Genomic DNA, 23,891 nt, shown 5'->3' with positions numbered 1-23,891 from the left:
TTTAGATTTAGATATTTAGATAGGATTTTTTTTTTTATTTGTGTTTGAGAAATTGTTTAGAGTAGCCAAGGAAGAAGTTTACTGTACTATTGGATAGAAAAATATTAAATTGAAATTCTGAGATAGAAGAGAGACAGAAGAAAAAAGTAGAGATAAAATAATAAAAAAGCATATATTTGTAGACAATACTTAACAATTCTTTTATAGTTTTATACATACTGTTTATCAAACACTAATAAGACAAAGTTATATAAGACCTTTATTTTAAACTTAACAGACAACTTAACAGATATCCGATAACAACAGATCTAAAATATAGAAGACAAGTTGTGTTTTACATTAATTATACAAGTCACAATTATAGAAATGAGTCAATAAATAATCAACGCCTAACGTACATACAAACAATACTGACATATTCATGTTTACATTTTGACTAGACTTTGTCCTATTTGACTGACGACTGACCAAACCACATTCCTGAAAGTTTTCAAGAGAATTATGTTAGCTGATTCCCACAGTCCGGTGTTCATTTGGTCAAAGTAGAATGGTTCAAGATGAATACACTACTAGGTGTTCCATGTTCCAATCTGCCAAATTCATAATTCAGCCATCTTGGATTTTAGTATGGGAGAGCCAGCCGGTTTGTTTATGTTTTGCATCGAAAATAAATTTTTCACCCCCGCCTTCTTCTCGTCCATAAATTGGGAAGATTGAAACACCTAGCTGTGTATTCATCTTGGACTGGTTCTTCCGGCATAATCACTTGTCAACATTCAAAACCCCACCCCGATCATAGCAATCCTAAGGGGCAAAAAAAGAAATTCCAGGTTTTGGAAGTTTGTGGAGAAACATTTCATAGAATTCCTATAGCTTTTACAATAAAGTAATAAACAACTTCAAGACAATAGCTTGAGCTTGATTGACTGCCCGTAGTTGCTATTACATTATGACCAGATCAGCTGTTCTTGCACAGATAACCAACAGATGTTTGCTTGGGACTAGCACTCATCTTCAATGTACAAGTATTGGTGATCTTAGTTGTTAGGTCATACTGGCGCCTGCCACGTCAGAATGCAAGTCAATGTAGGGAAGGGGAGGAAATGATGATTTAATCACTCGCCCACTGCAAGCCGAATATACCTCTGCACTTGCCACGAGATCATACGGAATTTATTGGAATGTTTGGGTTAGGTTCGAGAGGCAGAGGTTCGTCTTGGTTAACGAGCTGCCAATGTTATAGATAGAAGAAAGCAACTGATGGAATTTCTAATTGGATGTAGGAAATGAGCTTTTTCAGTTCATTTCCAATTCTAGCAGCAACTACTAGAATAGTCGAGTTGCAGGTATAGAGATAGAAATGGAAACGATATGGAAGTCCATTTCCAGTTCTAGCTATTGCTAGAACATCAGAAATATACAAAATAGGAGAATGAAACGGACCTGGGATTGAACCCACGACCTTCTGCGTATGAGGCAGAAGCAGTAGCCATAGAACTAACAAGCCCGTCCTAGTAATAAACAACTTCAAGACAATAGAACAAAATTTCGTAATAGGTATTTGATGTTTTAACCTAATAATTTGAATAAATACTAAGCAGCAAGGCGACAACATCCCAGTTCTGGGTTACAATGCCAGTAAATAGAAAAGAAGAAGCGTTTTCAACTAATGCTCATTAGTTATTTGTTATTCGGGACACAAAACCTGGAAAAGCAATCACAGTATTGATTTAATTATTTTGCCAAATAAGTCCTAAAAACACAAATATAAAAACAAAGAAAAGTGATTGAATAAGTGGCCTGGTTGATATTAATAAATCAAAAAATAAATATTGTCAAGATAATTAATGTGCTACTTAACTTGAAAATCCTGAACTGAACAAGTAAAGCCTCATGCTAGCTCTCAAATATATCAACCAACTCCTTAAACCAAGGCAATGCAAAGGGAGGGGGGCGGAATGGGCTTAAATATAAATCAAACACAAATTTCTACATAACTCGAGAACTGATCAAGCAAATGGAACCAAGTTTGGCATGGAGAGGTTCGTGAAGACAAGAAATGTTTCAGTGGTGGTTCGAGACCACTTTCTTAACTCTAAAAGGGGGCTGTCCTACAAACACAGCTCGTACAAGAAAACAGTTGCATCGATGCCTTCGAGTTTCCCTCTCAGGAAGGGTGGGGGAGGCTCCCATACAAATAAAACCCAAATGTCTACATAACTCGAGAACTGGTCGAGCAAATAGAACAAAATTTGGCATATTGAGGATTTCGAAGACAAGAAGCGTTTCTCTGGCGTTTCGAGACCCCTCTTCTCTCAGGAAGGGGAGGGGGGCGGCTGCCAAACGAATGCAGCTCGTGCTACTTTTTCTTCTTATTGGCATTACATCCCCACACTGGGACAGAGCTGCCTCACAGCTTAGTGTTCATTAAGCACATCCACAGTTATTAGCTGCGAGGTTTCTAAGCCAAGTTACCATTTCTGCATTCGTATATCATGAGGCTAACACGATGATACTTTTATGCCCGGGAAGTCGAGACAATTTCCAAACCGAAAATTGCTTAGACCGGCACCGGGAATTGAACCCAGCCACCCTCAGCATGGTCTTGCTTTGTAGCCGCGCATCTTACCGCACGGCTAAGGAGGGCCCACTGTAACTTATTCAGACTAAATTCCACCAAATGTAATTATGCGAAGTTCCATTGTTGATTTTTCATTATAACATCCAAACATTATGCAATTAATTCTTAAGCTTTAATGATTATTATAACACCCATTGGTTAGATATGGAAAAGCAGTTTTATTACACGAAGCTTAAAACTAAGTATTCTGATCCTGAATTTCAAGAAAAGCTTCAAAATGCCAAAATTTGATTAGTTTCTTGCGATTGAAGTGATAAGAGACGAAATAGAAAAATTTATATTTTTAAAATCGAGGACTCGATGCTTATATTTACAGTTCGTATTATTTCTCTGTGTTGCTGAAAAAACTGTCGCTCAATGCTACCGCAGCTAGGGAAACGTGGGGCAAGTTGGCCACCCTAAGCGGTAATCCTTTAAAATAGTGAAACTCCTCCGAATTCTGTTGATTTGTTAATGAAACATCTTTATGATGCCTTATCTTTGACATTAGTATCAATAGCCACTGGTTTTAAAAAAAAGTGTTTTTTATGCCCATATTTACTATATGGAGCGATATGGCAAGACGAGCAAGGACCAAAAATTATATAAAAATGTGCTGAATTTATTGACAACGGGTAACATATTTCTTGCACTTCTAGGGATTAGGTACCGTCAAACGAGGTGACTTGCAACAGCGGGGTGAGTTGCAACACTTGGGTTATACCCAATACCTTGGGTTATATACCCAAACATCGACCTATGTCATCACGCATCCCTAGTTTACATTGTATTTGTTGTAGTGATTTAGGTGAAAATATTACTCACTGTTGTTTTTTTGTGTATTATTTTGTGAAACTGTTTCGTTAATTGAAAGTCAAACGTCGTAAATCGTAAGTTCGTGTAGCAAATTGGAAATAATTTCACCAAAATCGATCCCCTCTCCAGTTACAGTACCTAGTTAGGTATGTAATTCCACAAAAACTTTAAAATAATAAAATTGTTTGTTTTTGAAATATCTACTTTTTTTGAAATCTGTCCCCCTGCGGGGTGACTTGCAACAGCTGAAACATTATTTTTCAAAAACTGCTGATTCAGTTTCTAAATTTTTTTGATTTGATTTTATTTTACAGAATTATTTTATCATGCCGCAAAACTACAAGAAACCTGCAGGAAGTCGCATGTGTGCTAATTTTTCAAATAAAACTTTGATGAAGGCTGCGGTAGAAGTTAAAAACAAATTGTTTATCCGGGAAGCCGCTTGGCGGTACGATTTGCCCCTAACAACAATTTAACATTATCCTAATACATAAAACAGTAAAACTAGGACTTACGGTGGTCGAACAGTGTTAAATCCCCAAGATGATCCAACACTTGTGGACGTTTTACTGCTTGCTGCGGAAATGCCTTTACAAAATAATGATCTTAACATAATCTTGGTAATTTGTATGGCGGGGAAAGAAAGGAAAACCGTTTTAAAAACAAATATCCAGGAAATGGTGATGGTGCTCACCATTCGTAAACCGACATAAAGCACTTTCAAACCGATGACTTAAAAATATCAATCGATCCGTTGAAAACGGTAAAAAAAAATCGGAATGAGGGAAGGGGGATCCCTCAAGTAAGGACCCTGCATTGACAGTGGTGAAAAATGACCCAGGATGAAAAATCACTATGATTAAGTTGTTCTAAAACATGTTATGATTGAATTCGATGAAGTGTTGCAAGTCACCCCGCAGTAGGGGTGGCTTCCAACACCCATCATTTTGATAATATTTTCATATTTTTATTATTGTTATATGTCCGATTATATGTCTAATCACTAATATTAGGACACATTAAAAGTATCATGTACTAGTAGAATGAATAATTCATAATTCATAATTATTGAGAGAGAAACTTGAAAAGTGTTGCAAGTCACCCCGTTTGACGGTACAAATGATGTTTCGCTTAAATCTGTAGTATTCCATATTGGTTTGTTGGCTCTACGTCTACGACAATATCTGAATTTGCCTGAGGCTGATTTTTACGATTAAAACGTTTCCGTTGTTTCAAATCATCTCTGTCTCAGGCAGAAACTATTTTAATGATTTTGTAAATACATTTAAGGGTTAGGCGATTCTTAATCTTGAAGGTGACCTGGTCCCTAATACAGTTGGCAAGTCCACCCCAAGCCGACATATATCCTATCGATCATAATTACTTCGAATCTGCTTGAATTATTATTGTAGATAGGCTATAGTTACATAAAAGCTTTGATGAACATCATTTGTGCTGAAAAACGAGAAATTTGGGCTTTAAACTTTAAATTAAACAACCATGAAATTGAAAGAAAATTCGAATTGTTACTAAACCATCTTAAAATCCATATTTTAAGAACAAGTGAGATTGTCAGAGTGCGTTTTTTTCAGTTGTTTAACCCTTTTACATGATCTTTAACCATCCCCTGTAATGATAATGTGAAAAAATACTCTCTTAAGTCATAATCAACGTTGGCTGTCTTGCCCCATATGAAGAACATGCTCTACTTCACATTTTCTTTAACTCTGTTTACTGAACTGAGTTTAGCAGAGTTCATGTGTGATTGTTGGATTCGTATAATTTGCTGAACGCATTTCAATAATGTATTATTGTCAATTATTAAAACAAGCTTCCTTTTTTTCGAGACTCGAATCAGTGCATTAGATTTTATAACCATAAACTAGGAGCGACGATATTAGCATTCGAAATCTGATGCAATCATAGAGAAAGGTGAACCCTTGGGCAAACAATCTAGTAGGGGAACTGTTCCGTTTTCCATCTTACTGAACATATATTCATCTCATCGCAAAACAAAGAAATACAGCACCAATCTCGCCGCTTCTTTTTGCTAACAAGCGTGCTCACCGGTGAATAAAATCACAAAAATAAGAAACAATCCAAATTCCTGTTCATTGCTTTGTTTTTGATGGGATAGAAATAGGAGCTATGGGAGGAAGTGCCGAACCGTTCCCCTATTATGTAAAATAAAATATAAACGTTTATAAGATTTTAAAAGGTATTGAAATTTAAAGAATTCAATTATTTCATTAAACTGCTTAAAATTGAATTTAAAACTTAGTATTTGTTAACGTGTCAATTAATCACTGAGTATTGTTTTTGACAAGTGTCTTCTACCTAGAAAACTTACAGTGAATCACGTTTATGTTTGGTGCAATTCATTCAAACAACTAATACTTCACTTTCTACCATTCCTAAAAATCGCAATAACAGAAATTAGGTCACAGTTGAGAGATTCCAGAGAAAAATCTTATCAGTTCTGTATTGAATTTGAGTCATAAAAAGGCTTTCAAATAGACAACATAGCTTATTAACCGTACTCTACATGGTATCTCGACAAAATGATAAGAAAGCCACCGACGGACACATGTACCAGCTATTGCCATTCGTCAGCATCCGTGCGCTTGTTCGGTAGCATATTAGCAAGAACCACCTAATTAACGTCAACACTCACCTGCGGTACCTGTGTGCTCTTGCCGGATCCGGTTTCACCGACCAGCACCAATGTTTGGTAGTTCTCGAGACAGTAGAGTATCTGATCGCGGTACTGCCGGATCGGAAGACGTTCGCGCTGTGCGGCAAGGTTGAGCGAATGGTGGGCGTTGAAGACGAACGAGGTTACGTGATCATCGGACGGGGCAGCGTCACGTTCTGACGAAAATGAATCGTCATCTGGAATAATGGAAAGAAAGGAAAGAAGAAATTTAGCTAACATTATGAATATTTTTTTCTTTCAAGTGACGACTAGCGTACAATAAAAGAGGAATGTTATGCCATCAGCCGATAATTATTGATACTTGGCGCCAACGATTTCCCAACAGCACCACCTGAGGTACACGCGAAGCAGTTTACGGCACGTTTGTAACTGAAACGATGACGGACAGCGTAATTCAATTAGTGTCTCTACTCAGGAAAGTTCTATGCCGTACAGAACAACCGGCGATATACAACCCTCGGAGGTTTTGAAACGTACTGACTGGTGCGATTTGATCATTGACCACCACCCGAATGAAATGGTGATAAGTGTTCGGGCATGAATCGTAACTCGGACGAGATAAGACCACCAGCAGCGTGGTTAGTCCACGGAGGCTCTAAAAGTTATTGACTGTGAATACTGGCGACGCAACTGAAATGTCTAGCACTGCCGCATCTGAAACTGTTTCACCAGGTGAGGCAAATTTCCTCAAATCAAATTAACTTAATTGATGTGATAATAGAAACGGCTATACAAAGCGATCGATAAATGCATTATGGTGGGAAAACAAAACCAAGGGAAACAGCCAAGGTTCTGAAAGGTGAATAGCAATGTTATGTACATTTATTTATTTCACATGATACACCTTTTCTACATCTTCGATAATAACAGGGCTGTTTTACTGTAACAAATGATTCAAATTCCGATGGGAATCTAGAAGATTGTTCTTATTGCAAGCTCTATTATGTGTCGTAGGTCAAAGTACACACATTTAATTTTTATTGGAAATAATGTACATGACGTTTCATATAATGTTACTCTCCATAAAAGTGATATAGCTTGTAATCGGAACATCCTCTAACGGTACCGATGAAATTTCTAGATTCAGTATGTACATATGTATATGTACACAAGAACAGACATTGAAAAACATACAAGCAGCCACAACTAAATATCCACTATTCACCAAAAATCAGGCAAGATTATTTCTGCCCTTAACGGCAATGAATACATTATGAAGTGCCTAATGAACACCATTAAGTACTGTTTCAGTGAAGGAGGCAATTTGCAGAGAAATTCCTTCGGTGCCTCATACTACCGTGCATAGATTTCGGTGTCTCACATACCTACCTCTAGAGGTGTGTGCCGCCGCACCACGCCGCCACCGCCGACAGTATTTGTCACGCCGCCGCCGCCGACATTTTTGCATCGGCGCATCATTAAGATACCAATGATTTTCATGAAAATTTCATACAATTTCGAAAAGCTCTCCGTAAAAACTAAGCAAAACTTCGTGTGAAAATTGCGAAGGATTTCCCGTTGGAATAAAAAAAACCCAGATCAATCCACCTAGCGTTGGTGGTGCCTTTCTCGCGCATTAAAAAAATAAGAAAAACACATAAGAGAGGTCGAAATAGCACTTCAGCACTTCATTGAACTTTTTCCATCAATTCATATGCATTTGCGGTCATTTGAATACATTGCTGCAATCTTTGAAAAAAAAATTTTTTTTCGTTTTTGAAATTTTTTGGCAGAAAAACAATGTTTTTTCAATAACTTTGGAACACAATGACCGATCGGGCCAATTTTCAATAGGAAACAACTAGACCGCAATCCGCGTCGACTGCAACTTGATCCAAAAGCAAATCGAATAATGCTAAGTACCAAAAAGTGTGTCTCACATTTTTGTACACACACATACATACACACATACAGACATCACCTCAATTCGTCGAGCTGAGTCGATTGGAATATATAACACTATGGGTCTCCGAGCCTTATATTAAAAGTTCGGTTTTGGAGTGATGCTATAGCCTTTATGTATACTTTGTATACGAGAAAGGCAAAAATCTGATTGAAATTGAATTTTTGAACGGAAAAGAGTCGTTCGGCAGATAGCCATTTTGCCGAAGACGAAAAGGCTGAAAGTTGTTTTGGTAGACTATTTGGTAGACTAGTTGTTTGGTAGACTATTTGGTAGAAGCCTACCCGAGTAAAGCTTGAGAGCAAACCGATAACATGTTTCAATGCTGTGAAATCATCGATTATGTTCACTTAATATGATATCTTTTGGGTCGTTTTAACAATTAAAATAACAAAAGGCATAGTAGCAAAATCTTACCGTGACATCAACTCAAAAACTATTCCTGCTGGTGATGAGAACAAAAAGAAAACTAATTTCGATATTGGTTTTCGATAACAAAATAAGTACACAGTTTGATGTCATATCATCCAATTTAGTAATATAAAGCAAAAAGGGATAAAAATATGTAATCAATCATGATGATTCATATGTGAAAATAAATTATGAATCAATTTGATGTCAAAATCAAAATATGTTTTCAGACTGTGCTAGGGTATCTAGCCTAAAGTTATTTGGCCGAGAATGTCATTTAGTCGAACAGTTCCTTTGGCTGAAAAAAAGGTTGGCCGAATAGCTCAATAGACGAATATATCCTTTGGCCGAAATAGTCGTTTGGTCGAAAGCTCTGGATTTTTTCCAAGGAAAATTGTTTGGAATTTACATGAGAATCTCACAATATTTACGGGAAGTTGCTAATGAGTTTCTGTTGAGTATTTTTTGAAATTCACACAGAAAATTGTGACTAGTTAAAGAGATGCTTTATTTTGATTTCCCCAATCTACATTATTTAAGATGGCTAGTTTTTTATCCTTTATTAGAGTGATTTTTTCGCAGGGATAAGTTCATCACTAGACGGCTAGTTTGGTATAGCCAACTTTAAAACAACGAAAAAATGCTCGGATTTTTTGGGATTTCTTCAGAAAATTCTTTCTATTTACAATAAGAACCTTTTGGAAATTCTATTGACCGAAAGCGACAGACGGCCGAACTGGTAATGTTGACGAAAAAGCCGTTTGCCCTAACAGGTCGTCTGGTCGAAACAATCGTTGGCCGAAAATGCTGTTTAGCCGAAATGAATTTTTGACAGAATGGGCCATTTGGCCTTTTTGTCAATTATTGATCATTGAACAAAATTGCGTAGCCTCCCTTCTTTTCAGTCGATATTGGCCTTTAGACCAGCGGTTCTCAACCTTTTTCTTGAGAGGTACCCCATCGAACTTATGCTTTCATTGAGGTACCCCCTATTTTTTCGCTGAAAATGAAAATAAGCGTAACGTAATCGGTGGTGACAATGCGTCTGGAGTGAGAATGGGTCATCGCTCTTACCGAGAGTCAGAAGGTCGGATAACAAAATCGTTCGAAAATGTGTCTTCCTTTTTTATTCATGAACGGAGGCTTCCGAGCCTCTTGAAAGGAGACTTCCGAGCCTCTTGAAAGGAGGCTTCCGAGCCTCTTGAAAGGAGGCTTCCGAGCCTCTTGAAAGGAGGCTTCCGAGCCTCTTGAAAGGAGGCTTCCGAGCCTCTTGAAAGGAGGCTTCCGAGCCTCTTGAAAAGAGGCTTCCGAGCCTCTTGAAAGGAGGCTTCCGAGCCTCTTGAAAGGAGGCTTCCAAACCTCTTGAAAGGAGGCTTCCGAGCCTCTTGAAAGGAGGCTTCCGAGCCTCTTGAAAGGAGGCTTCTGAGCCTCTTGAAAGGAGGCTTCTGAGCCTCTTGAAAGGAGGCTTCCGAGCCTCTTGAAAGGAGGCTTCCGAGCCTCTTGAAAGGAGGCTTGCAGGCCACTTGAAAGGAGGCTTCCAAGCCTCTTGAAAGGAGGCTTCTGAGCCTCTTGAAAGGAGGCTTCTGAGCCTCTTGAAAGGAGGCTTCTGAGCCTCTTGAAAGGAGGCTTCTGAGCCTCTTGAAAGGAGGCTTCTGAGCCTCTTGAAAGGAGGCTTCTGAGCCTTTTGAAAGAAGGCTTCCGAACCTCTTGAAAGGAGGCTTCTGAGCCTCTTGAAAGGAGGCTTCGAGCCTCTTGAAAGGAGGCTCTGAGCCTCTTGAAAGGAGGCTTGAGCCTCTTGAAAGGAGGCTTCTGAGCCTCTTGAAAGGAGGCTTCTGAACCTCTTGAAAGGAGGCTTCCGAGCCTCTTGAAAGGAGGCTTCTGAGCCTCTTGAAAGGAGGCTTCTGAGCCTCTTGAAAGGAGGCTTCCGAGCCTCTTGAAAGGAGGCTTCCGAGCCTCTTGAAAGGAGGCTTCCGAGCCTCTTGAAAGGAGGCTTCCGAGCCTCTTGAAAGGAGGCTTCCAAACCTCTTGAAAGGAGGCTTCCGAACCTCTTGAAAGGAGGCTTCCGAGCCTCTTGAAAGGAGGCTTCCAAGCCTCTTGAAAGGAGGCTTCCAAGCCTCTTTAAAGGAGGCTTCCAAGCCTCTTGAAAGGAGGCTTCCAAGCCTCTTGAAAGGAGGCTTCCGAGCCTCTTGAAAGGAGGCTTCCGAACCTCTTGAAAGGAGGCTTCCGAGCCTCTTGAAAGGAGGCTTCCGAGCCTCTTGAAAGAAGGCTTCCGAGCCTCTTGAAAGGAGGCTTCCGAGCCTCTGGAAAGGAGGCTTCCGAGCCTCTTGAAAAGAGGCTTCCGAGTATCTTAGGCGTAGGCTTCTGAGTACCCTTGATTGACTTTGATTTGACTGATCGCCATGATCGTACAATACATAGTTAAAAAAAACATTAACCTCTATCAATAAGTTTTTATTTTAATTGTTATACATCCACCATTACATTGAGAACCGCTGCTTTAGACCAAAACTAAACGTTTAACGGATCTGTTATCAGGTCAAAACTGGTTTGACCGAAAATTCAGGTTAGCCGAAAGCGACGTACAGCTAAAAGGAACATTTCAAGACAAAATTTTCAAAACGACTTATCTGCTTTTGTAAACAAAAATTCAAACGACGATTTGACGAATCTGATAGCTCTCCCACGCAAACCAACACCATCATTAGGTAGGTGAAGGATTCCGCTACCTGTTGATGGTGTTGGTTTGCGTGGGAGAGCTATCAGATTCGTCAAATCGTCGTTTGAATCTTTGTTTACAAAAGCAGATAAGTCGTTTTGAAAATTTTGTCTTGATTTGTAAAAAGTTGTTTACCGTGACAGGTCATTTGACAGAAATTGCCGTTTGGCCGAAAGGGTTGTTTCGCAGAATGGCCAAATTACCAGTTCAATTATTGGTCAAACCATTTTCGACCTGATGACAGTTTCGTTCAATTCGGTTTAATGGGATTTGGCTAGATGACTTTTGGCTTAAAAGCCAGTATCGACTTGAAAAGAAGAGAGGTTACGAAATTTCGTTCAACGGTTGTTTGACAAAAAGGCCTTTTCGCCGTAAATGCCATTAGGCCAAACGGATGGATATTTTTGACTAAATTACCCGTTCATTTATTGAAATTTGGCCGTATGACCTGTTGACCCAAACCATATTTTCAGCCAAATGGCCCATTCTGTCGAACGACTATTTCGACCAAACGTCAGTTTCGAGCTGATAACCTATTCGACCAAACGGCCAAATTACCAGCCAAATTTTCCAAATATTCCAAATATTCAGCCGTATGTCGCTTTCGGCCAATGAAATTTCTCAAGAATTTTTTATGGACAATACACTAGACGTTCGATAACTGCAACCTGATTATGCAGTGCAATGCAGCTATCATCGACTTGGAAATCGTTTTGAAGTTCAGCTGTCCGATAGCTGTTAAACTGATGTAACTATCGTATTGCAGTTAAAAACAATGCCTATCAGTTACCGAACCTATACTGTACAAATAATTTTCGGTAGAAATCTAATAATTCCGAACAATTTCGTTGAAATCCTAAGATTTTTCTTATTGATATCTACATTTTGAGCAATCCTTCGCAGAAAATTCTAAAGAAGCTTCCTTTAAAATTCCGGAGAATTTCTCGAGAATATTCCAGAGAATTTTCCTTGAAAACTTCTTAGAGTCTCCCGTGGAACCAAGCTAGCCGTCTTAATTATTCTAGACTGAGAAAGCTAATGTAAAATACCCATTCTACCAGCTGCACTTTCTTACAATTATGAATAATTGTCTGTGTACATTTCGACGAATGCTCAAAAGAAGCTCATCAGGAACTTTCCGTGATCTTCCGAAGATTTTCCTGTAGAAGTTAAGAACCATTTCTCGTGGAAATTCTGAAGTTTCTTCGCCGCCGCCGCCGGCTAAAATGACTTTCGGCGTGACGCCGAAAACGCCGCCGCCGCCGACCAAAATTCCGACAAACGCCGCCGCCGACGAATATCGGACCGGCGCACACCTCTACCTACCTCCAGAAACATGAACGGTGGTCATGTGTACAGAACGATTGGCGTGGTCGTGGAGCATGCGGGTGCTTCGATTACTTTGATAACGATGTTGAAATGGGCGGATTGGAACACCTGCGAGTAAACATCTTGATTTTGATGTCATCGCTGAGACAGTGTTCAAAAAATGACAGTTGGTTCCTGTACCGCATTGTACCTTGAGTGGTCATGCTTTGAAGATGAAAGAGAATTTTCTGCTGTTGAGATATCCGATATTATGCGACGCCAAAGCCATGTGATTTCTTGCTTTGATTCCTGTATCAAGTGATTGAACAATTCCACTGAATCCCTGTTTTCGAAAACAGCCCTGTACACTATGATAACAAAACGGTGTCTATGAGAAGGCTCAAGCGTACCCCGCAGTAGTGTGGTCAAGGTCAAATGAATTAAAATATAAATGCATACCAGCTACGTCCCATCGTGCGCCAATCTTCCGCAAACTGCTCGTACTCGGAAAGCACCCGATCGATTCGTGACTTGAACGTTCAATGTTTATACCAACCAAAGATTCAGTCACCGCACGCACGAACTGAGCCCGGTTTCGACTATATGAGCCAATGTCCACCCACAGCCACAGCAATTGTCCAAAAGAAGGAAGTAGATTGAGTAGGAAAACAAATGTGGTATTGAGTACGTCAACCTTTGGGCGCAGTGCTGCGGCGATTAACAAGAAAAGATTTCAACCGGCAAACTTTCATCGCCGTGACCAGCACAAAGTGGACTCTGGTAGCCATCGTACGACTGTAAGCCTCCAAACTAAACACTTTAGATATGTGTTCGTTTGGTTGGGTATTAGGGGGAAACAAATTCGTAGTGTTAGTTTATTAATTCCACAAAGTGGAACTGATGATAACATGGATAATGACCGATATTCCTGGCAAGGATATTCTTTCTTACTGCAGTACAGAGCCAACAATTGAAAATAATTGTCCCACTCTAATGAAAATGACTGCAAATACGACCACGAACGACCCTGCCCTAACAACGAATGTAGACGCGAATCATGTTCATACGTACATATACAGAAAATAAGACTAATAGCGCTAATTCAATGCGAAATCGCTCCAATGATAATGGGCTTCAAGCCATAGATTGAGCGTTATCTTTTGCAGCTGTAGCTGGCGGCAGATACGCGTATGTAAATAAATGTAGATATAAGCTCCCGGCCGAACAGCTGCAGAATTATTGTCTGTCTCATGGCAACATCCAGTGAGCGGTAGATTGGAGAGTTGTTTATGTGTGTATCTATTTTTTTGCTTATGCATATGTTTTGTCTGGATTGAAATCATGCGATCCGGAAACAATGTGGAAAACAGTTCTATTCGAGGGTAAAATGAAATAAAATATAAAGGAGTATTGAAATTTGTTCCTAAAAGTAATATTTGAGAAACTCATTTTTTTTTTTCAATACATACTATATTTGATATATTTTAAGTGTTTTATTATCCATGGACCGATTTGCGGTTTGGGCGTAACTTATTCAGTGAACAAACGTTGTTTTACGGATTCCGTAGAATGCATTTTTCTCCAAAACCATATCCCTTATCTGATGGAAGATGAGCTCGATGAACTACCGCTTCTACCTTACAAACAGGAGGCCACAGGTTCAATCCCAGGCTCGTGCCTATTGAAAAAATGTGACATAGAGTATATCACTTTCCTTGGTGAATCCTTGATTTTCAGTTTCGATGTTTCAGTTTCAGTAATCTACCCTACCTAATAAACAAAACATCCTTTCCGTGGTATTGTGGGGATGCAGAGGCAGTCTCGGCATCTAGAAGCAAATACTAAACGCACACTTACATCCCCTTCCTTTCCCAACTGACTGTAATGCTGTCTACATAGATTGTAGAAGTATAGACAAAGCGAAGTGATGAGATGAAGGAAAAGTTAGTGCTGGCGATTAAGCTTATTCTATAACTATTCCATGGATATCACCGAAAGCGAATAGAAGAGGTCGTCAAAGCGACGAGGCTGGCTATGTGATGCTTTGACAATAGACATCGCAGTAGGTCTTAGTTACGTGTTTGATTGAAGTAATCCAATGAAAAATATCAATGTCACGCGTAAACTGTACAGAACTGCACGATTTTACAAACGCGTTCAATATGTCGCAGAACGCTCACCTCGCCACTTCCCTAAAATCCAACTCGTTGCGTCTCTTCTATTCTCGTTCACTATGTTATCGGCCTAAGGACTTGGCGAGCACCGTTATTGATCTACATTTGTGAGCTGCCGAAACGTGTCGTGTACTTCGAGAATAGGTTGTAAATCCCAACCTATATTCACTTGGATCGTAGTGCAATTCACACCAGATCTGATCAATCACGGAGTAGCAACCATGTAAGCTAAACCTATATCCCTTATCTGATACAGGAAAGTTTGTCCTCAGAAAATCCTTGCTTTGGCAGGAATTCGCATTCCAATGTTTGTTTACAAAATCATGTATGCCCAAATCGCAATTAGTCCCGAAATTGCATATTGAAGCAAACGAATGGGAATTGACAAAAATCAAATGCAAAAATATGGTATACATATCTGGTATGCCCTGACCTTATTGTCAGCTGTCTACCACATTAGAAGCGAACACCCTTTGTACCGGCAAGTTATAGATTAGATTAGGGCACCTTTTGTGTAGGCTATCTTTTATATGTTTCATGGTACTTTCAGAGGATAGAGCACCCCGTGGGCTGTCCGTGTGGTCTTCTTTATATATAGATACGCTACCATCCGATAAAATAATCATGTTAGCTCATGATGATCCCGTATACATAGTACATTTAGCGCTTTGGTTAACATTTTCTGACACAAGCTCTTTTGAAGCATACCGCACGGCTAAGGAGGGCCCCGTACACATATTACATATGCCCTCATGGGGGAGGGGGATCAGTCTTTTTACTTATAAATAATAAACCATTTGTATGTAAGAAATCTTACATGAAGGGAGGTGGGGGGTGTATCTTGAAAAACACAGAAATAACGCTAACGTAAGTCAATTTTCAGCTGATGTCGCACTATTGTATAGGGGCGAATGGAAAGTAGAAGAAGAAGAGAAAACGTATTGTGCGTTGCTATTTTTATCAGTAAAATCAAAATAACTGAGTGAGCGGAGGGTGGCGGAACCTAATTTCTCCAGGATTGGATTCCTGACAAAAAAATTAAGCTACAGTGTGAATTTCATTAATGGTTCGATTCCCGGTGCCGGTCTAGGCAATTTTCGGATTGGAAATTGTCTCGACTTCCCTGGGCATAAAAGTATCATCGTGTTAACCTCATGATATACGAATGCACAAATGGTAAATAACTGTGAAAGTGCTTAATGAACACTAAGCTGCGAGGCGGTTCTGTCCCAGTGTGGGGATGTAATGCCAATAAGAATTAGAAGAAGGTAGAGACAAGATTTCCTTCAACATTGAGTAAAATCCAAATCTTAAGTACACCCCTAGTGCTTACAAAAGAACAAAAACAGATCAGCATTAAGCAATTCGCACAAATTCATAGGTGGTACAATCCTGGACTATTGCTGTGGAAGTGGAAGCTTGACAACTATACTTAATAAGTAGAAAGATGCAGGTGCCACGGGAGTTTTTTTTTGAATTGTTAGTGTGGAAGGTTATAACAGTAGGAATCGTTTTGGTAGAACGTGAAACCCAGAAAAAACTAAGATAGAAACACAAAGTAGGTATAAGGGACGAACCTGGACGAAATGGCAGGGTGGACAGTGAATATTTGACGTAGATTTCCCGTTTTTTTCGGTTTTCTCCCGATTTGTAAAACTTCCCAAAACAAAAATTTATTATTAGAAAAAAAAACATATTTACAATATGTACCGGAAACAGTTTATTTTTAGCGAATCTTTTTGTTTCAAACAATTTTACCCGTAACGCTGGGTAGACACCTTTACGTGGTGTGCTACGGGGTAAGATCTACCACGGTCACATTGCCAGCTACATGCAAATCCTGACCCAACGAATACCTTCTCAATATCCAACTCCGTAGTACTTATGAGGGTGTCGCTGAGTCGAGAACCGCTCTTAAAGTGTCACACCAACATTTCCTTCCCCTCCCCTGGTTGCGGTACAGAAGGAATAGTAATCCTCACACGTTTGTAATTTTTGTCTTAGATTGAAATCAAGGACTACACCTACCTTGATTTCTGATAGCAATCTGGACAGGGATTTCAAAAGAAACATGAGTACAGGTCGAACTCGATTATCCGGAGTATCGATTTTATTTTCACTCCGGATAATCGAATCCTCCGGATAATCAAATCACCATAAAAAATCAAATCTGCAATTAAATAACGAAAAACTCATGTTTTATTTTTCTTGCAGTGGTGTAGTCGGAAATTATTTAGGAGTCTTTTGAGTCTATAGACCGATCCAGCAAATTTTCGAAGATAAGAAATGATGAGACAGGATTTCTATTTGAATGCAATTTGTTAGTTGAGAATACGTGTCAAAAAGATGACTGGACTATTTACGCGCTTTTTGTACAAAAAATAGTATTGTGGCCATTATTTCTGAACCCAAAGTTTGATCTAGTCAATTTTCAACAGAAAGCAATTAAACATTTGAGTCCATTGTCCGATCCAAAAAACTTTCAATAGGCAACAATGTCAACGCCGCAACGCAGAATACTAGTCGCCGCGATTCTATTGTTGAATCGCTGCAGGCAATGTTCCATTTATGCTTAAACACCAACGGCGATAGAATCGCATTCGCCAAGTGGCAGAATCGCGTCGCGATTGGCACGTCACTTGTGCTCGGGGGAACCTTAATGGGATTTCCCATTAAATGCAATCAGTTGGAAGCAAATCGGATAAGGATAAGTGCAAAAAATGGTTAGATTTTGCGCACTCCAACGGTCGGTATATAATACTATGGTTCTATAAGGTATACTTCTTGTCCGAGAAATATAAGAAGGAGTATGAGAATAAAAAAATTGAGCTCTTTTTTTCTTGTCTTGTTATGATCAAAAAGCCTTTTGCTTCTCGTCTATCGTCGTTAATTATCAATCAGAGGCGCCTCGTCCATACGTTCTACCTGTTCATGGAACAGGTGACCGTTTTTAGTTCAGAAGTAGCACACTAATGTCGTTATAATTTATTTCTAAGCAATCAATTATTAGGGCAAATAACTACTCAGTGAAATTTTTAAACAAAGTTTCACGGAATATTTCCAATGATGGTTTAATATCTAACGAAACAAAATATTGCGTAGACAGATCAACTCAACGCCACATGCTTGGCGTACAGTAACAGTCGCATTGCACCTAAATATGTGTTTCTCCGACGGATAACAGCACACCACATCACATAGAAAGCTTCTGCCAGTCGTATTCGCGAAGTCGGAGAACCAGCGTGAGCGTTGCCAGCTTTCTTCGTTTCCTCACATCACCCTCTTTCGAACCTTTCGAATGCGAAGCAGGCACGTTTGGATGCAAGTTCTGCTATGTTGCGCAGGAGTCCAACGAGCCCAACCCGTTCGACGCGCTGCGAGAACAATCAACGACGCGATGTATTTACCTTCGCTTAGACTCGGTCGGAGTGTCGGGCTGCGCTATGCCGAAAGACGCACCGCGCACGCTTTCGTTCATACTTCGATTATTGGGAACGGTTTGTTTTTCTTTTTTCTCCTGATGATTATGCTTCATAAACAACTCAGCATCAAGAACAATATTAAATTAATATTTGAGTTTTCGAAAGAGACATCAAAATTTGATTATTATAAAATATTATAAAACTGAATTATTTAATGTTTTTTTTCCCCAAATAATCAAAATCAATCAACTTAGAGAAAAAGGCATAGTTTTCACAAAATTTTAAAAACTAAATATGTAACTCAAAAACATTTCAGTGAACTGGGGTCGCATCAAATGATGATACTAATAATGGTTAATTACATTTCTTTCATAACAACAAAATATGTGAAAGTTTTTAAATGCTAGAGGCGATGGGTCCTGTGCACCCGAATGGTGGAAAGAGCCGATTTGAAAGATCTCTATTCTGAGCAAATCCAGTTATCGTCAACTGTTACCAAGTTAGATTTCGGACCACTCAGGGAGAGTTTTAAATTTAAAGTGTATCTTAATTTAAAACATTTTTGGAACAAAAGAGATGCTATTTATTGTTTTGTAAATCCTTTCTATTTAAATTGTTCTTTTTCTAAAGATTAAATACACAATCTAAAAGATTAAATACAGAACTTTCATTCGAAACCACTCAGTTTGATGGATAATTTTTTAGCAGGCTGGTAGAACAGGTGTACCAAAAGTTCACGAGACGCCCCTGTTATCAATTGAGAGCGAAATCTGCGATGCTTGTTATGCATCCAAACACATCGTTCTATGGTGGCAAGGTTACGTTTTCATCTGAATTGACAAGCGATCAAGTAAATGCATGTAAGAAAAAAGAGGAAGCGGTATAGGGTATCTGTTCCCATATTAATAACAGCCCGTATATTAATCTCAACAGTCGATAAACCAAATAAAAAATCAATTTAATTACAATTTCTCACATCGTATGTACACAATAATGGATGGAACACATTCTTGAATGTTTGGAATATTATTCAAGATTTTTTTTATGTAATGTTCTAATTCACAAGAAACAAAATATTAAAAGATAAAATTATAAAGCACTTTTTTTTTTCATTTTCCTACCTCTGAACTGATGGTTTGATGCACTGCTCGACTGCTACTAGCAGATTCATCTGTTTTCACGCCGTTGTTTTCCACTCAATTTCAAGTTAACACAAATGTATTCTTTCAAAATTCACTTCACAACACATAGAGCACATCACATTTTCACTATAAACATAATTATACTTGAAAAATCAACGCGATTTCCTATAGTTTGATATAGGTTTATTTTGAACAACGTCTAAATTATTCTTGTCCGTATTCCAAACTGTTTACATGGCCTGCAGTACTCTCAAGGGTTGCCGACCTAGATTTTTATTTTTAAAATGCTTGAATAAACTTTCATTGTGAAATTCAACTCTTATGTTTGTAGAATAAATTACAGTCAAACCTCCATGAGTCGATGTTCTATGACTCGATATCGACTCATGGAAGCAAATTATGCCATACTAAAAAATATTTTCTGGGTTACTGTGATGGTCCCTTCGAACAGCTTTCCAAGGATTTTCTATTCCACATCTCGATATTTCCATGAGTCGATGGTCCCTTCGATATCGACTCATGGAGGTTTGACTGTATATCGAAACGATAAATTATGACAAACACGAAATTGAACTGATAAGATGGAAAATTGCAACAAAAACAGCAATTTTGTAATTATATTTCAACTCAAATACAAAACATTGAAGAATTCGGCATCACTGCAATCATATCGTTACGTATACACACAAGTAATAGTGTGCTTTTTTTATGTTGGAAACAGTATTATTGATATAGGTACAAGCATATGATTAACTGTTTTTGAATGTTATTGAAATAGGTACATGGCGGTGTTGATGTTTTTCAGCTAAATACTTCTATAATGTGATAATAATTTCATTTTTGAAGTTGCCAAATTGTTCTCAATTAAAAAATACGTGAGGCGAGCATAATTATTCTCATGTTTCTTGATTATTGGGTGAGGAATCAATGCATTTCATATGCGCATTGCCTTATTGTTATTGATATAGGAACAGATACCCTACCATGGCAATGTTCTTGAAGCGATAAGTTTGTGGACATGTTCTTGAGAAAATAATTGATTCACAGAATAGAGATTAAATAGAATTGAAGATAGGATCAAAGCATGCTGTAGCTGTGACAGGACGTTAAAAATTTTCACGTCGTAATTCTGATAGATTTTATGAAAAATAATATTGAAGATAAGTGAAAGTGTTTTACTAAGAACTAGTGTAAATATGTATTCAACCGAAGATTCTAAAGAATGTTCCCGCACAAGCTATGGAAAAAAGTGAATTTCCTCAAACGATGGCATCGCGATACGCAAGGATGATCCATTTGGAAAGACCCTCTCAAAACCACATTGACCTGGAAGTACAAGGTGCACTTGAGACCGGAACATCGAGCCTGTAAAATGGGGACGATATTGACGTTGAACGAAAAAGATGCGGACAGAATAAGGTTTGGTTCGGAATTGATGTTACTTTGTATGAACAACTAATGTATTTTGGACCACCCTTACGGCGGTTCTTATTTTGGACCATCGAGAGTAATTTGCTCTCAATGGTCCAAAATAAGAGCCGTCGAACTGGTGGTCCAAAATACCTCCCTTACCCTACGTCGGTAAGTCTGCTCCTTTTTTACTTTCTTGTGCACCAAGGTGTAACGAAAAGGCAATATATTTACTTCAAAGATGATTTTACTTTCATATTCGACCAATACTATTCGTATACTACTCAGGATTTTTTTCTACCCTATTTTCTATAATTTTTCTATAATCTACTCAAAATGTCAAGTGTATATTTCAAATACTTAAAAAATGCTGGAAGTCTTTTTTTATTTTTAACTTCTTCCTATCAGAAACATGCTCATTGAAAATCCTATCGGTATGCTCACTTCGACAGTTAAGCGGATTGAGTATACAATATTCCGAATTACACACCGGATACATAGTGCAACAAACTTAATGATGGTATGAAACCCAGCCTTAACGTATAAATTAGATTATTATTACCATTCTTGATTTCATTACTCAAGAAGAACTTTCATGAGATTGGTATATGTATTGAATATCGAAAACCTGAAGAAAAATCTGTTTGTTTTATGCTAAAAATAATGCTTGTTCCCAAGTAACGCTCAAAACAGTATATTCATCGTGCAAATTCTATTCCCTGACTTCAAAATAAGTATTCAATGCTTATGCTCTTATTGTGTATTGTATTGTGTTACAATTTAGATCAATCACATTTTTTGCATTAAAGACCAGGAAGAGCTACTGAATAGCACATGGATAGAGCATTTGCCTTTAGATCCAGAGGTCAAATGTTCGTGACAGAGAATTGTTAATGCTAGTACCTATTAGGTTGGTAACAAAATAGATCAGAGTGCGTTTTTATTAGATATGCAGATTGTTCGCGAGAATCAGAAGCTTTTGATCTGCTTGTGCGGTCGATATGTGAATAGATTTAATTAATCGCAATGCTGTATTTGAAAACATGCCTCAGAGACGTTTATTTAGGAGTATCAAATTTTCTGTCGGAATTGGGTGAAAAAAAGGAGATCATGTTTGTTTGTTGCTTGAAAGACAAATGTACAGCATTCATAGGTCACGTACAGTCGTGATTTATTTAGTAGGCAGAACAGTCGGCCGGTCATCTCATAATTTGTTCTGCTTTGTGCGGTTAGCAGAACGATCGCTCCATCATCGAAATGTTGCTCTGCTTTGTGCGGGTGAGTAAATTAATTAGAAAGTGAAAAATATATAAAGCTCTTTTAGTGGAATGTATTCAACCGTCTAAGACGAATTAAGTACTCTCCATTTAATTCCACCAGTCCACTAAGTCGAGTCAAGTACGAGACACTGAAGACGACCACACAGTTGTGGTCGAAATACGTATCTGCAAAGATAACGAAAATTAACTGGTGCAATTAAATGGAGAGTACTTAATTCGTCTTAGACGGTTAGAAAGTGAAGATTCAGTGCGCGTCAGTAAGCAGAACGATCGGCTGGTCATCGACAATTTTGTTCTGCTTAGTGCGGTCGGTAAATTAAATAATTAGTGTTCGTTCGATTATGTTTTGAATTGATTAAACTACACGCTATACACGGCATATCGTTTACCAAAACGAACCCTGCCACAATATCCAACATCCCAGTGATTACTCGTCGAAGTGCAGATGACTCGTCGGCTTCTATCAAAGCGAGTGTCACGTCAACATTTTCCTACCCATTCCTTAATTGATCTGCATTCGGAAACGGCCGGCGCTGGTATTGCTTATTTTTGGGTCACCAGTTCTTACACATTGAAGATGATGTTAGTCCCAAACTTCATCTGTTGGTTCTCTGTGTAATGACAGCTGACCTGGCAATAACGGAGTAGCAACCGTGGGCGGTCAATCATGCTCATGTTCATGCTCATGATTCACAGAATAGAGATTAAATATTTGGAACACCCCTACTTCAGTCCCTTCCATTCCAGCTGCGTTCATGTTTTTTCAAATAATCATATTTTGTATTAATATAATATGTATTCATTTCAATTCATGAATTTGATATACAAGCCTAGCCTATAATCAAATTACTATATACAAAACAACTCCATTTCAACCCCTCCCACGCCCTAGATACGTCCCATATTGTTGCAATAATCATATTGTATAGTATAACATTGAAAATTAAAATAATAAAATTTAAAAAATTCGAAGAAAAAAAAATACTGTTGTCATGTTTATGTTGTTATATTTTGATATTTTCATTTTTTCGCGTTTTACATTTTTATATGATTATTTTTATCATAAATATATGTATAGCATAAAAAATAAACATATAGCAGCAAAACAACGGTATTCAGTTTTCCATACAAAATCTCATCATTGTGATCATTTGTCAAACAATATTTTTCATTTAACAGGCGTAAAAATCAATCAAGCAGCAGTTAATTGTTGAGTTGGCAACCGATCAACATGTTACTAATAGCAACTTAATTGTTAGAAACGCAATATGCCATGGATAATAAAATTTTCATTTCTGTTACTTCTACCTAATCTCCCGTTCAATAAAGACGTATTAACGCATAGCTCTGCCTATTTTATTCGGTTATGAGCCTAGTAATTTATCTTTTACATAAGTAATACACGATAGAATGGGAGAAGAAAAGCTGTGGCTGTTCGATGGAACCAATTTCGGTAACTGGAAGTTCCGAATTGAAGTTTTGATGGAGGACAAGAACCTGCTGGACTGTCTGGAGAATGTCATTGAGGACGAGGATTACGCGAAGGAGCTTCCAGAAGACACAGCGGCTGTCAAGTCGGAGAAGAAGCAAAAACTCGACGAGCGCAAGGCTAGAGACCGGAAGTGCAAAAACTTACTAATTCATAGAATAGCAGAGGATCAGTTGGACTACGTGAAGGACAAAAAGACAGCGAAAGAAGCATGGGACGCTCTGAAGAACTCGTTTGAGCGTGTTGGAATTGCCGGAAAGCTGTTCTTGCAGAAGCAGTTCCAAGAGCTGCTCTTGAAAGAGGGAGATGCGGTAAAAGTGTACCTGCTGCAGTTCGAGAAAGTACTACGAGAAATGAAAGCAGCCGGTGTCAAAATCGAGGAGGAAGATGTCATTTGCCAGTTATTGCTGTCGCTGCCGAAATCGTACGATGCTTTAATTACGGCTTTGGAAACCATCCAACCGGACCAGCTAACATTAGAATA

The 23,891-nt window shown here is 38.5% G+C and overlaps 1 protein-coding gene across 10 annotated transcripts in view; it reads right to left on the bottom strand.

Annotated features, from left to right (window-relative positions):
• LOC134225363 (probable ATP-dependent RNA helicase DHX35) overlaps window positions 1-23,891 on the bottom strand; it is a 104,735-nt gene that overhangs the window by 71,600 nt on the left and 9,244 nt on the right. For all 10 annotated transcript variants that reach the window (XM_062705366.1, XM_062705370.1, XM_062705375.1 and 7 more), the window contains one exon: window positions 6,111-6,328. In XM_062705366.1, coding sequence (XP_062561350.1) covers window positions 6,111-6,328 — 218 coding nt within the window. The remainder of the gene's footprint in view (window positions 1-6,110; window positions 6,329-23,891) is intronic.

This window comes from Armigeres subalbatus, chromosome 3 (assembly GCF_024139115.2).
Source record: "Armigeres subalbatus isolate Guangzhou_Male chromosome 3, GZ_Asu_2, whole genome shotgun sequence".
Taxonomy (NCBI): Eukaryota; Metazoa; Arthropoda; class Insecta; order Diptera; family Culicidae; genus Armigeres; species Armigeres subalbatus.
The sequence above is the reverse complement of the archived record's forward strand: the minus strand, read 5'-3'. Positions and strand labels throughout refer to the sequence as shown.